Source organism: Centrocercus urophasianus, unplaced genomic scaffold (assembly GCF_019232065.1).
Source record: "Centrocercus urophasianus isolate 14NV4802_14NV808 unplaced genomic scaffold, USGS_Curo_1.0 seq_14, whole genome shotgun sequence".
Lineage (NCBI taxonomy): Eukaryota > Metazoa > Chordata > Aves > Galliformes > Phasianidae > Centrocercus > Centrocercus urophasianus.
Genome location: NW_024884586.1, coordinates 31,563,656 through 31,577,820, shown reverse-complemented (window position 1 = coordinate 31,577,820; position 14,165 = coordinate 31,563,656). Strand labels below are relative to the sequence as shown.

At 40.4% G+C, this 14,165-nt stretch overlaps 1 protein-coding gene across 3 annotated transcripts in view; it reads right to left on the bottom strand.

The window, feature by feature from the left end:
• TTLL5 (tubulin tyrosine ligase like 5) overlaps positions 1-14,165 on the bottom strand; it is a 126,911-nt gene that overhangs the window by 92,347 nt on the left and 20,399 nt on the right. For 2 of the 3 annotated variants that reach the window (XM_042813189.1, XM_042813190.1), the window contains exons 10-15: positions 13,297-13,398; positions 13,093-13,184; positions 10,957-11,064; positions 4,010-4,091; positions 2,648-2,709; positions 1,764-1,855 (exon numbers count right to left, since the gene is read on the bottom strand). In XM_042813189.1, coding sequence (XP_042669123.1) covers positions 1,764-1,855; positions 2,648-2,709; positions 4,010-4,091; positions 10,957-11,064; positions 13,093-13,184; positions 13,297-13,398 — 538 coding nt within the window. The remainder of the gene's footprint in view (positions 1-1,763; positions 1,856-2,647; positions 2,710-4,009; positions 4,092-10,956; positions 11,065-13,092; positions 13,185-13,296; positions 13,399-14,165) is intronic. The other variant, XM_042813191.1, reaches the window with a different exon arrangement.

The window sequence follows — 14,165 nt, the reverse complement described above, 5'->3', positions numbered from 1 at the left end:
ACATCCTATCCCTGTTCCAGAATACAACACTAATCCTAACTCAGACATGCTCAACAATCATTGACAATGCATCTGGACGTATGCATAATTTCCAAAAAGCACACACATACACACAAACAAACTCTTTAAATGGAGGAATTCAACTCTCAAGATCAAAATTCATATTTTTGTAAGATAAGAGCTACCTACAGGAAAATATCTATTAGCTATTTATTGAGAAGAAACAGATGCTGCCAAGCAGAGCTTTTAACAGAATGGATAGAGAAAAAAATAGTAAAAATCCTGACATTCCAGAAGCTATTTCACTTAAGTATCCACACATTACTCCAATTTTTGTGGAGAAACAAGATGTTACTTAACATTCCAGCACATATGCAGAAACATGATCAGAATGTCAAAAAGTACCCAATATTACTTAAGGATTCATTTGGCACCAGGTCTACAAGCAAGACCAGTTTGATGGCAGAAGTATGACTGAAAAAAAACTATTATCATATGAGCTTAGATTCTTCTTGCCTTTGGTGGTATTCAGGCTGTTTTTTTCCTCTTGTGCTCAAAGGTGTAAGAAAGGATTCTCGAGAGATGTATGTATCATTCGTAGTTGTGCTACTGCCAAGTTTGTTTCTATAGTTGGTCTATACAAAACATGCCACTGTTCATTTATTGCGTACAATTAATTGAAATGGTTTCAGTCCAAATCAACAAGTTACAATGGAAACCACTCAACTGTTGGTCTCGCTAGAGGAAGAAAAGCTTTGAGAGACAAATCAAAGGAATTGCACAAGAAATCTGCGGTCCAGACTGGTAAAGCTCATGAAACATTAGTCACTGTAAGCAGCTTATGATCCAGAACACTAGTATCAGGCTTTCTTTCCCAGGAAGTGATTTTTCTGACGATTAAAGATGGCCTATGCAAACAATTACAACTCAGAAATCCTGAAGGAATTTTAAAAAATAATATAAAGTAGTCTTTGCAAGCAAGAGTAGGCACAGAAGTATACAAGATTCAACAACATCTGAGATAAAACATACGTCAAGAGCAGACACGATATTCTTGAAGCACAGAAAGATCTACAGATCTAACTGCTCATGGGATTTCCACCTCAGTTCTTAAAGCAGAAAGCTATTCCCAGTAAGCACAGGTGAAGCAGACAAACATCCCAAAAGAAAATTTAGACTTATCTTGCGATCACTGATCTACCATATGAATCTTTGCATACTTCAACTGTTCAGGCCTTAAGAGCCATTTGTAGCCCTCAAGTAAAATTAATCTGTAAAACTTAAAAACTTCTGAAAATTCAATGCTTTCTAACAGCTCAATTTTCTGAGACTACAGCACTTTTTTTTTGGTTGAGGCTTTTCTGTAGTTCTACTGGAAATCCGGATAACCCCACCTACTGAAATGGTGCGAGTTGGAAGGCACCTAAAATATTATGTATTTTCAACACCCTTTCTAGGAGCAGGGACACCTTCCAGATCACATTGCCCAGAGCCTCATCCAGCCTGGCCTTGAAGACCTCCAGGGATGGGACATCCACAGGTTCTCCAGGCAGACTGTGCCAGTGCCTCATCACTCTCATTTTGAAGAATTTCTCCCTAATGTCTTATCTGAATCTACCCTCTTTTACGGTAAAACCATTATCCTTTGTCGTTTTGTTACACTCCCTGATAGTCTCTACCCTCAATTTCTCACCTTTCAGCCAAATTCAATGAGAATTACTTACTGCTACCTTCCTCAGCTCTGGCACGTTGAAGTCACTTACCTGCAGCTTCTGGTATGGGTTTCTCCTGACAGACTCTGATGAGTGATAAGCAGTCCGGCTTGATCGCTGGCCTGGATCTTGACATACAAAGCCTATGGGGATCAGGATATTAGTGAGACCTTATAGACAGATAAGCTCTGAAACACAAACCTAGCATTCCTGCTAATAGTCACATTCTGTACGTACATAAGTTTCTTGTCACTGCTTAAGTATCAAAAAAGATGCCTCTTTTTTATGCCTAGCATTGTATAATTCCAATCTTTGCACATCACATTGCGCATTGCATTTCTGGGAAAAAAAAACAAAAAACAACAAAACAAAGCTCACTCCAGAAACAACTACTTAAATCAGTAAGTTGGGCTGCTGAATATCACACACAGGCTCCTCCCTCAAACAGCTGTGCTGTGTACTTGATGACAATTCTATCGCTTCTAGCACTAGAGGTAGGTTGCTTGAGTAACTGAACCAAGATGTACTAACGCCTAAAGGTGCTATGCACTAAAAAGTCATGCAGTGTTCACAGTCTTGGCTCCATTTCTACAGAGCATAAACAGAACTCACACACTCAACCTCAAAGTACACATATACTGATTCTGAGCACTAAACAAAAGCCAATTGCTTAAGACAAAACAGTATGTCTTAAAATATCCAAGTATCAACTCTTAGTATCGCCTAAACACAAACAATTAGATTATTTACATGCTAAAGCTGAAATGTCCACCTATAATTTCCCAGTGCTAAACGCAGTGGTTCTCCTTAACTAGGATGTTCCTCTATTATAGTCATCTAGTAACCTAACGAGCTTTCTAACATGCAGCTCATTAACATACTTTTTATCATTTCTAGATGAGGTAAAGATTCAAGAAGCTCTTTGTTACACTCACCTACAAGGGTGAACATATCTGAGAGCATGCTTGCTTTGATCTTGAGGTCCAAAGGTGCATCACTACCCCACATACAACAGAGAACAAGCAGGATTATTTGTCTGGTATTCAATCAGAGAAATACATTAGTAGACAAGATCCACTGTGGTAAAATTTCTTTGCATTAGATTCTTAACATACATGTAATCAATATGCAAGGAGGCTCACACACATTAGGTAACCACCAAACAGCAACAGATTCACCCAGTTCTTTTTATAAACTCTTCATCTATTGATTTCTTGACATTTACACAGCTTTTGTCTTCTGATGCAGAAATGTCCAATCTTATTTTAGTTCTGCTTATGCTACATTTCATAGAATAAGTGTTTCTGTCAGAATTCTCAGAAAGAAAAAAAAAAAAGACAGCAATCTATTCCTTTGCCATGTAAAATCATGAAATCAGAGGGGTTAGCTCTAAATGCATGGGAAAAATCAATTAATGAAGGTGAAAGATATGAACAGATCAGATATATAGTGACAAGTGATATATATCCACAATTTTTCCAATAGACATCAATGAATAAAATTCAGATTAGACAAATGAAGTTAAGATTTCTTGGGAAGCAGAAAAATCAACCACTTTTTACAGTACAGTGAGAGACAGTAACAACTTGGAGAAAAAGACTGGCAATCATAAAGCAAGGCAAAGGATGCATATACTAGTTAAGAGTTTTAAAATGTAAAAATAATCCCCTACGTACATATGAGCACAGACCAAAAGGCCCAGAAATTAAATACACTGGCACCTGTGAACTAAATGGGTACTGTGGAAGCTTCATTAGAATATAAAGGTCAGAGTAAGGGCCAAGACAGCACTCATATTTTGGATTTCACTGAAAGAATACTAGACCAAAAATGCAACCCCAAGAATACATCTGCATACACAAGTCTCATAATGTATACACTCTGCATATGCATGTGGGAATTCGTCTGCATACACAAGTCTCATAATGGCTGAACTCTGCTTTGACTCCAAAATCTTAAAGTATCTGCTTGGCCAAACAGATTGAAGTCCCACACAATAGTCTGGAGAGCTTCAAGTTTTTTTCTATGATGGGAGATTATGAAGTGTTAACAACAATGATGGACTGTAGAGGAGAAAGAATTAAAAAGAAAATGGAATCCCAACTGGGTTCTTTCAAAACCTTTTGCTGCAGTAAGTTTATTTCTGCAAAGGGAAAAGCAAATAAGTGTTCCGTCAGCTGTTAGCAGTGGAACAAATACATCACAGACCTCAGGAAATCATGCTGTCCTAGGAGCACAAGTTGCAAGGCTGACCATCCTCAGCAACAGATCACAGCCTCAGCCTGGAAATCACTTACCAGGCCAGTGATGGAGATAGGTTCACTTCCAACAGCCAGGGCTTGAGAGTATCATCAATAAGGACATCAAATCCATACAGCTCTGAAAACATAGCATTGTAAATTTACATTACAGCACCTTTAAACATCTAGAAAAATTCAACATTATTTTATATCAGGTCATCTCTATCTACATCATTTATGTGAAATCCACCTAATTCTCTAGGGCTGAATAAGTAAGATTTCAAAAGTAAGAAGTTTCACTCCCTCAGAATTCAAATTAAATGTACTCTGTAAGGAAAAGAGAAAAGCAGAAAATGAGTCTAGGAAAATGTTATATAGAAAAATGAACTCTTTGCCATCCACAAACTTCAGGTCATGCAGAATTCGTTTTTACACAGAGTTTACACAGGGCTTTTTTTATTGGACCCCAGAAACAACAAAACTTTTCATCCCCACATTCATTGTTCCAGTCAGCTACAGAAAATTGTATCTAATTGTATCAGAAAGAGCATCAGCATCTTTCCAGTTCTTCCTCTATGTTTCTCTGCAGTATCCTCACAAGTATACAAGGGTGTTCTCTACAGCTCCACCAACATGGATTACCTCCCACAGCTCTTTACCTCTTCGACAGTTTCCCATTTTATAGTAAATCACTGTAGGAATATTAGCTTCTAAAATGTCTCTCTCCTTCATAACATATTACATCCGCAAGATGTGTTCTGTGCAGGTCATAATGAAGCCAGCTTCCCTTTCCAAGATGGATTTTACTGTTTTGTTCTATACACAAAATCTCTCTACTTTGGACCGAGTTGCAAGAAGACAAAGACAACTGTAAATCAGAAGTTGGCACTAATGCAGTTTTCTCTTCCAGCATTAAGAAACATATTTAATGACTCTGTGTGCAACTCATGCACATTTTTTCAAAACACCACGGAACAGGGTATTGGCAGAGAAGAAGGCTTTCCATGGAATCAACTGGTGCCTGAAGTGAAAGCTGAAGAATTTATTTGCCATGCTGCTTCCCTTAAATTCTGCTCCTGGCCTTTTGTCGTCTGCCTGATGCTCATGCTGGCTCCAGGGAGCTGGACTGCCTGACAAGATCTTCCTGAGCGGAGATCTGTATGAGAGCTCAAGTAGCTTATGATAGGAAGATAAAGAGCTACAGGGAGGGACTTGGAAGAGGAAGAAATGGCAGTAGGATTTGAGAGTGTTGCCTGCTCACTCTTCTAGACACCGTAGCCAGAGAGTGAGTAGAAAGCAAAACAGCAGAGTCAAGGAGTCGGTTCATTCCAAAGAAATGAGGCTGAATCTACATTTGGCTCTCTTGCTCCCCAGACTGGAAAGGCTGCATTGTAGGAAAAAGGAGGAGGTTGCGATTATGGGAGTAAACGTTAACAAAGCATTTTGTCCAAAAGAAACCTCTGATGCTTTTAATACGTTATTTCAAAAGACAATTCCAGGTTTAGGGAAGACCTGTGACTATTACTGCACGGCAAATTCCAGCGGACAGGCAGTTCATGCCCAAGACACAGAAGCAGTGAGTGGGCCTATGACAGCTGCTGGCCTGCAACCTCTCAGCCCCAGTCAGGAAGCAAAGCATTTTGTTTTGACTAGCTTACACTTCTTTCACTGCTGGCCATTCCCTCCCTCAAAGGACCTTTGCTAGCAATCTAGCTTCCTCTGTCTTTGTCATTCTATTTCACACCTTTCTCCCTTCCAAGTCACTTGCTTTTTAACCCTCCTTGTTTCCCACCCCAGTAAGTCCTAATTACTCACTCACTCAATCCGCTGTTACAAATACATATAGGATACCTTTTGACCTTGGCCAATCCTGACTAAACTGCTGCTGGTATTCCATTCCCTTATGAGTACCTTGTTTATCAGGACAGTAGGATCCTCAGGGCAATGCCATTGGCTTCATTTCATTGATAAACACATGTATCTAATGTCACATGCAATGCCTTCGAGTCTCCTAGTTAGACTCCACAGCCACTCCACAATGGCTAAAGTCTCCTAAGCCATATCTGCAGTACCTTTAGGGCATCAGTAGCAAATTATCATCCATGTTCTGATAAATGTATCGGGTCCCCATACTGGGCATAGCACAAAGAGTTCTCAAGTCTGGCTGAGATTAATTAAGAAGATTAATTACCTATATTCCCAATTATAGTAATGTCTCCTTGGCATTCTTTCACATGTGGAAAACGCACAACCTGGATTAAAAACAAAAGTAGTACCCTCTCACTATGAAACTCAAAATTATGTGTACAAAAAATTTAGACTCATGTAAATATAACAAAGGCCAGAAGTCTATCCTCTGAAATTAGCAGTTTCAGCAAGACTGACACTTTCTTCTGAGTGAAGAAAAAGGCCAGAAGAGCCGTTGCTGCATCAAGCTGCAGTAACAGTAGATTTACAACAACTCATCCTGCACCACTGTTCTTATTAAAAAGGAAAAAGGGAAGAAACCATGATACCAAGTTTCCACAGTGCCTTCTCTCACTCCACTCACCCCGCTACTATGATCCACAAAAACATTTCATCCTTTCAATTTGCTAAATTAGAATTATATCAAGAGGTCCTGGCTATTGCCAAAATTCAGCAGGGACAGCCTCTATTCTCTCATTCCCATTAAGAGAAATCACTGCTACCAGAGCATCCCAATCCTCCCAAGAGAAGTGCTAGCTTTAGACTGAAGACTAAGAGCAAACAGTTCAGTCAGAGATAAATGTTTTAGTCTTTAATGAATGTCATTAAAGAATAAGAGGAAGGCTTGATACATTTTCTCAAGCTTTTGGTTCTAGTAAACTCCCATATAGTCAAAGTTTGGCTTATATTTCTGCCAAAGACTGCACTGGTTCTCCCTTTTAGACAATATTACCAAAGAATTCACTATTCTCTGTTAAGTCTAGCAACTAAGTCACAAGTAATAGCTTGCAGCGCAAACAATGTTTTCATAATTTTGCATAGAATAAGCTCAACTGCTAGAAGGTCACTGTAATTCTGGTCCTTGTTCTCAGCTCACTCACTAGGGAAAGAGCAGCAGATTTATTGCAGAAGAGGTTTTCTATAATTTAATGGAAGCAACCTGAAGTTAAGAAGTGACACACACAGAAAAAAGTTGCAGAGTCGCAGAGTGCAACCCTTCTGCTTTTGCAACAAAGACAGATTGTCCCATTTTAAACGAGCATATCTGCAAAGACGCTCCCACTGATTTTCAGCTGAGCTCTGGATTCTACTTCATCAATCCATTAGAGACCACTTACAGCCACAAAATGACAAGTAAGGAGAACAGTGCCGGGACAGACTAGCTCCTACTGAGCTATCACTAGAAGACATACTGCTCAAATGTTTCTTACCATTTAGTTGCAAGCTGATAGTTTCAGTCAAATTTGAAGATACACATATACTACAAAAACCACCTTAGTACATTATAATCATCATTAGGAGATCCATCCAGGATGGTACAATACTCCTGAGACTGATGGGAGGCAGAAGATGCTGAGGACAATCTTCTTCAGATTCAAAATGGCATCTTTACATACTGGCTCTACAGCAAAGACTGGCAGCAAGGAAATAAAAGTAGAATGGATTAAGCTTCACAGAAAAAGAATACGTGTGGGGAATAGTTGTTCTGCTCTGGCTTTGTCATATACCTTAATCCAGTTTCAGAGATGAAAACATATGCACGTGGTATATGTAAGGCTGGCCTAAGCTTCCAGACAGGGACTTTCCTAGAATAATGTCAAGCAAGCGTGCACAGAAATTCCTTACTAATCTCAAATTTTCATATCCTTCAAAATTCTTCAAAGATGAGGCCAGCACCATTCAATACTAAAAGTTGTTAGCACTCTCCCAATTGCTACTGCTAGGAAAACCAAGAGTTCACAAACAACAGTAGTGTAGATGGTTGAAGACTGGTGATTAGAAATGAATAAAGACTTTAAGTATTTAACTCACCACACAAGTAGTACAATGATTTGCCTGCTCTATCCTATCTTGATATAAATGAGATTTAGAAGCGTAAGTATGATCAATTTAGCCTTAGAACAAAGTAGAGGCTAAACAGGAGATTCAGTGCCTTGCTGGGATCAAGAAACACGTACATTACTCTACCCTGCCTTGCCTTCTTGATTGCACAAGTGCTCAACAGTGTCACTGCTGAGTTGACCAGAGCTGGGAATGAAACAGAGGACTTAATGTTTTGCTTCTCCAGGCTCGTATGGCACTACACAGGATGCTGGTATGAGTAAATCCTGCACACAGGCACTTTCATTTCATCCACTACTAAACAATCCTACATAGAGTTTTCAAATTGCCTGAAAACAGCTCTCACTGTCTTTTCTAGTCCACCCAGAAGTGCCTACACCAGAAGAGAACAAAGCAGTCTTTAATCTGCTTGAGCTCGTGTATCCCCATTGCACCTCCTCTTCACACTGATATATCATGTCTTTCAAAGTCAGTGCAAAATCCAGTTTCCACTTGAAGAAGGCTCCACCAGTAACCAATAACTGAACTGGTTAAGAGTTTTTACCTGCAGCTTAATTTTAAATAAGGAAAAAAAAAGAGGGCTGAGTTCACGTTGTTATTACAAATGCATGAAGAAGGCTGCAAGAAAGCCATGTAGTACTTCACAACTTTATGATGCAATTCAGAGGAACAAAACTACTCAGCATCTGAAGACCTCTGAGAACCAGTTATTAGCAGAGTGCAGTTAACAGCTCACACTACATGGCTAAAAGGGAACTGACTACAATCTTTCTGCAAATATTCAGCAGCACGCCACTTTGACATTAGAAAGAGAATCATTCTGACCTACCACTCTCACTTTCTAGGCAAGCAAGGGTAGCTGGAACCATACAGACTGTCTCACCAGCCTTGTTTTAGAACATGAAGAAGCCATGAATGGATTCTCTTCCCTTTAATCTAAAAGACAAGTATATCACATTAAAAATTTACTGCAGGAGTGAAGAACCACAGCAGGAGATCTAAATTATTCCAGAAATAAAGAGGAAAGCCTAATCTAAGCAAATTAAGTACTTATGACACAATTTTTAATCAGGAAGGTGGTAACTGTGCTGGAGTCCTATCTCCCACAACAGCATTACAAGTACTGGAATAAAATACACATCAAGTTACTCATGTTCATCGATAATATTTTGAAATAAGGCCTACCTCTGTATCTGTCCTTCAGATACTTGTTTTATAAGGGTGAGGTATTCTTTAAATTATCAGTCTCTCTCAGGACACACATGCAGTTTCATTGTTTGCAGCCCAGAGGGAATTAAAAGGCTCCTGGGAGCCTCTGCATGCTAACTCGAAATCTTCATTCCCAGTTTTCTTCCTCATGTTAACAGCTACTAATTCAGCCATTCTGAACATTTCCAGCTAGAACAACTGCCTTTTTTGTTTTTGTTTTTTTTTTTCCAACACAGTCAAAAGTGGCACAAACAAAGTGACACAGGGATGAAGAAAAAGCCATAGAGCATGACAAGGGAAGCTCAAATCCTTGGGACAAGGACCACCACTTAATTGCAAGGGAAGGTGGCAGAAAGTGTAGAGCTCTGGAAATGCCTCAGGCTCCCTAGGGAAGCAGCATGGCTCCTACTTAAGCTCTCTTTCCTGGGAAGCTCTAAATTTATGTTTACATTGAAACAAATGGAACAAAACAGTTTATTTGTGGGGGAGCATCTGAGAGGGTGGTTAGCGCAGCCCTGGGGAGGCAGCAGGAAGTGGAATAACCTCAGAGCCAGGCCCAGCAGAAAGTACATGAGGAACACGAATTTCCACATACACAGCTTGCTGGAGTCTAGAGACACAACAGAGAGGAATATAGGAGGAAACAAAAAAAAGAGGTAGTTAAGACAGCTTTTTGTTGTTTGTGTTTTGCTTTTTAATCTAGCTGTTGATGTTTCTGGAATAGATTCTGGAGAATCACTACTTCACTAAAAAGACCACCTAACTCAAGTCCCCATGTATGCCAAAGCTCTCCAACTTTGAACAAAGACATCAGAGCTACTTTGGGGAAGCTAAGGTAACTTAGCAGGTCACTAACATATCAGCCACGTGTCCTTGGATTTTCGCCACCCCTAAGAATCCAAAGATGACAACATTTATATTAGAGTGTAGAAAGCTATACAACAGTAAATACCCAAGTGCAATGCAAAGACCACACAAACGGAATTACCTGTCACAGCTAGTTTAAACATAAGGCCCAACAGCTAAACACAGAAACTGAAACATTCTAGAGTCTTCTCCCCTGCCCCAAGACTGCTCCCTTGTGTGTGCATCTGCGTGAGCTGAGGGCAGCTAAGAGCAGGAGGAGGCCTCTTCAGGGAAGGTTGGGAAGCAGCCACTGGAAAGCAGGAGAAGGCACACTGTGGTACCAGCCACTGCTTTCTGGACCTCTTCCCAGCATCTGCTGCCAGCAAGTTCTCAAAGCTCTTTGCCAGCACATAGTTCTGCATCCAGCTACTGCCAGAAATAGGCTTCGACGCCGCCCTGCGGAACTCTCACACAAGTACAAGCCCAGAAGCATTACCACCACTGTCATTCCAGGAACTGCATTACACATCTCTTCTTTAGCCATCAAACCCCTGTAGGACTATAAATCAGAACTATATCAAGCCATCTAGCCCAACAGAAAGTATTAAGTACTCTGAAGGGATATTTAATTATCTATAGCGATCCTTTGCAAGGGCTAGTGGGTCAGTTATTTCAACTTTCCAGCACTTCTCCAGTTGCCTTTCATATCACTTTTCATCATCCTCTTTTTTAGTATGAGACTCTCATGAATGACACCGGCACAGCGGCAATTGCAATTCAACAACCTCTGGCCCCAGAGGCCTATAGCGAGCTGAAAAACAGAATCAACTTCCTTGCAATAGGAAATGCAAGCACTGGAAAGATGCAACTTTCAAACAACAGTCAAAAACCAATCAACACAGATGTCACCAGTTCCTTACCAAAGCAGCTGCCACGATGTGAAAGAAAAGTTTTACAAGCTGTAGCAATGGCCTGCTCAGCAGATACTACAGTCTTGATAATCAGGTCTTCCACACTGGCCATCAGTGCTGAACAGAAGGAAGAAGGGGAGAAAAAAAAAAGTAGATTGTGAAGCAACGCACCATATCTAGAAAAACATGAATATTTAGACATCAGACAGATACCTTCGTGAACCAAAGTTCATGAGAGCATATGAATGGCAAAGCAATCTTTGGAAGTCCATGCAAGCAGTAACATATGCATGCATACATAACCTACTGCAAAAATGGTCACAAGTGAGTATGATACAAGAGTATAAGTACAATGCAAGTAAGCAGAAACATGTGGCAAGCACATCAGCACAAGTCAGCTGGAGTCTGATCATTGCTCTCTCAGGGCATTAGGAAGGATTAAGCGAGAGTGTATTAGCAAGGTAAGCCTTTAAACCACAGCCACTAAAGTACAAAATATTTTTTTGTTGTGGAATTCCATGTAACACATGTTCCATGACATTGCACCTTCCTCTAAAGTAGCTGTTCCCAGACTAGGACTTACAAATTTCTTCAAAATGATACAACTATTGACAGCTCCCAGTCCTGTCTATAACCTGCAGCTTCAGTTACAAAGCTCTCTCTGGCTCCTGTATAAGCCCACAAACAGAGCTCAGAAACAAGAAGCAGAGTCAAAACAGGGAGCAAAAGGCAGGAAAAGATGCACATTAGATACAGACCTGGATCCTACACTCAGTTTGGGATCAATCATGCAACAGAAAGAACATAGTTTCTGTTTTCAAGGACAAACAACAGAGGAGTGAGAGGAGGGGGGAAGGAGCAAACATTAGAGTCCTAGTCTGACAATCTGTAAGGATGATAGCATAACCTCTCTCACCCCTCAAAGGGAACACAAGCAAACACATCAAAACCTCCAGCAAACTCACGCAAATATTTGGAAATCCCTGTCCCAAAAAACATCCAGTACCAATTGACTAAAGAGCTTGATTTAGACATACAATTCCTATTTTTTGTGTTTAGCTGATGACATGCAGGGACCTGAATGAGTATGCAAGCAAATTCAGATGTCAGCCTCTCTGTCACAGGAAGCCTAAGTGGAAGCAACAAAGCATGGGAATGTAAGTGCACATAAACATCTCACAGCACAAAAAACTTGCCAGCCCAGACAGAATCAGCACTTTCCAGCCAGAGTTCTGCCTTCCTAAGACCAGAACCAGATACATCAGAGAAAGGTGCAAGTAGTTTTGTAACAAGAGTTACAGAGAAGCCTGCTCACATTGCTCAGCATTTTACTCAAGAGCACGTCTTTGACTTGAAGAGGGCAGTGGAACAGGACTTATCAATATTAATAACTACATCTACAGAGCTGACTGAAAATGTATGGTATAAGTAATCAGACATACACGTGATGAGGAAAAAGTCTACTTCCATCTGAAAGCCAGATTCAAGCCCCTTCCTACACCATCTAAGTGTTCCCTGGCAGCAGTTACAGGATGGGCAGAGCTGCTATCAGTAGTGTAACTGATGGCTCAGTGTCACAGCTAATTTATCACTTAAACAATACACCTTGATTCTGCTCTGCATATGCATTTACTCCCAGCAGACCTGGCAAAGGTGGGGAAGAGGGAGCAACTTTATATGAAACACAGACTGAAATGAAAACACTCAGCAAAAACCTGAGCCATGGAAAGATGACACCACATCCAAGATCATTCAAACTGGCACAGCTCTCCAGAGGTTGGTCACTCATCAGACTGAACAGGCCATGGGAGCAGTAGAGGGAGGGAAGCTTTTAGAAGGGATGGAATGACCTTAAGAAACGGGAAATGTAGGTAAAAATATTAAGAAACACACCCTGTGAAAAGCTCAGAATACTACTTGCAAAAGGGAAGGAGACAGGCCTTACCTCTGGGGATAGGACTCATCTCTAGGGATAGAGAATAAGTGCACAACTCTAGTGAGAAAGCTGTAAGGAACAACGCTTCCCTCCACCCTGCTCTGATGCTAAATGGGATTCATTATGGCTCTTCCCTGACTTCTTACAATTCATCCTTGTGGGATGATTAAGATCTAATAAAGGAATAAAACAATACAATCTCTACTGACCTGCAGTGTCTCTCCCCTCTTGTTTTAAGTACCTCAGCATTGCGCTCATGCTCCACTTATTTCCATAATCTTCCACTTCAGGATCATCACAGCTAAAATAAACAAGTTAAGTTTACACCAATGGCATAAATGAGGACTGGTACCAAACTTAGACTGAGGTAAGCTGACCCAGCTTCTAGAAATTAAGTTCCATTTTTCAAGTACCTGACATAATCTCCACTCTTCTTGTTGACACTGTAGTTGGTCAGATGCATAAATTGGTTTTTAATGTTCTTCGATGCCTGGTCATACCTCACAGTTGCAAACCTGAAAAGAGAGAAAGGATTTATAATGTTTCTGGAATGAGCAATACGCTTGTTAAATACAATCTATTACACAGACCATTTGACTCCAACATCTAGGGAGAGGATGTAAGCAACATGACTTCATCAAATGCAACCTCTCTTTACCAAAATAAAATAAAATACAGTTTAGGGCCACATTCAGACACATTTCATCTATTTTTCAGTGTCTTACAGCAGGAAGCTCAATTTCTTCTCTTGGGAGTTTTCCAGACCTACCAGTATGCGTGCTAGACACGTTTTTTCTTGGCTGCTTCAATTCAGGCCACTTAGCTTTATTGCCTCCAATTTCACATTTAGAGCTACCATGAACATGTAATATCCACCAGTCCCGGGAAATGCATACACACATATAGCAGGTATGCTACATGTGCATATTATAGCTAATATTCTATGAAGTCTCTTATAAACACAGCTGAGTTCTTCTGTACTCCACAGAAGCCTTAGAAAAGGAATAGACTTCAATCTCTGCTGACTGTAAATCCTACAACTGTCAATCCTCTTTCTCAACAATAAGTAAGGAAACGAGGGACAGAACCTGCAGACCAGATCAATTTGCCCAACAAGGCAGCATCTGCTCCAGGGTGTCGGGGACTATGCAACCCTTTCATATCCCAAAGATGCCATCTGACTTGCGCAGGAGGAAAGGACAAATGGACTGCAATCAGCAGCAAGTCACAGAATCACAGAAGTCACTGCTACCTCATTCAGCTCGTTAGTCTGAACCCTGTT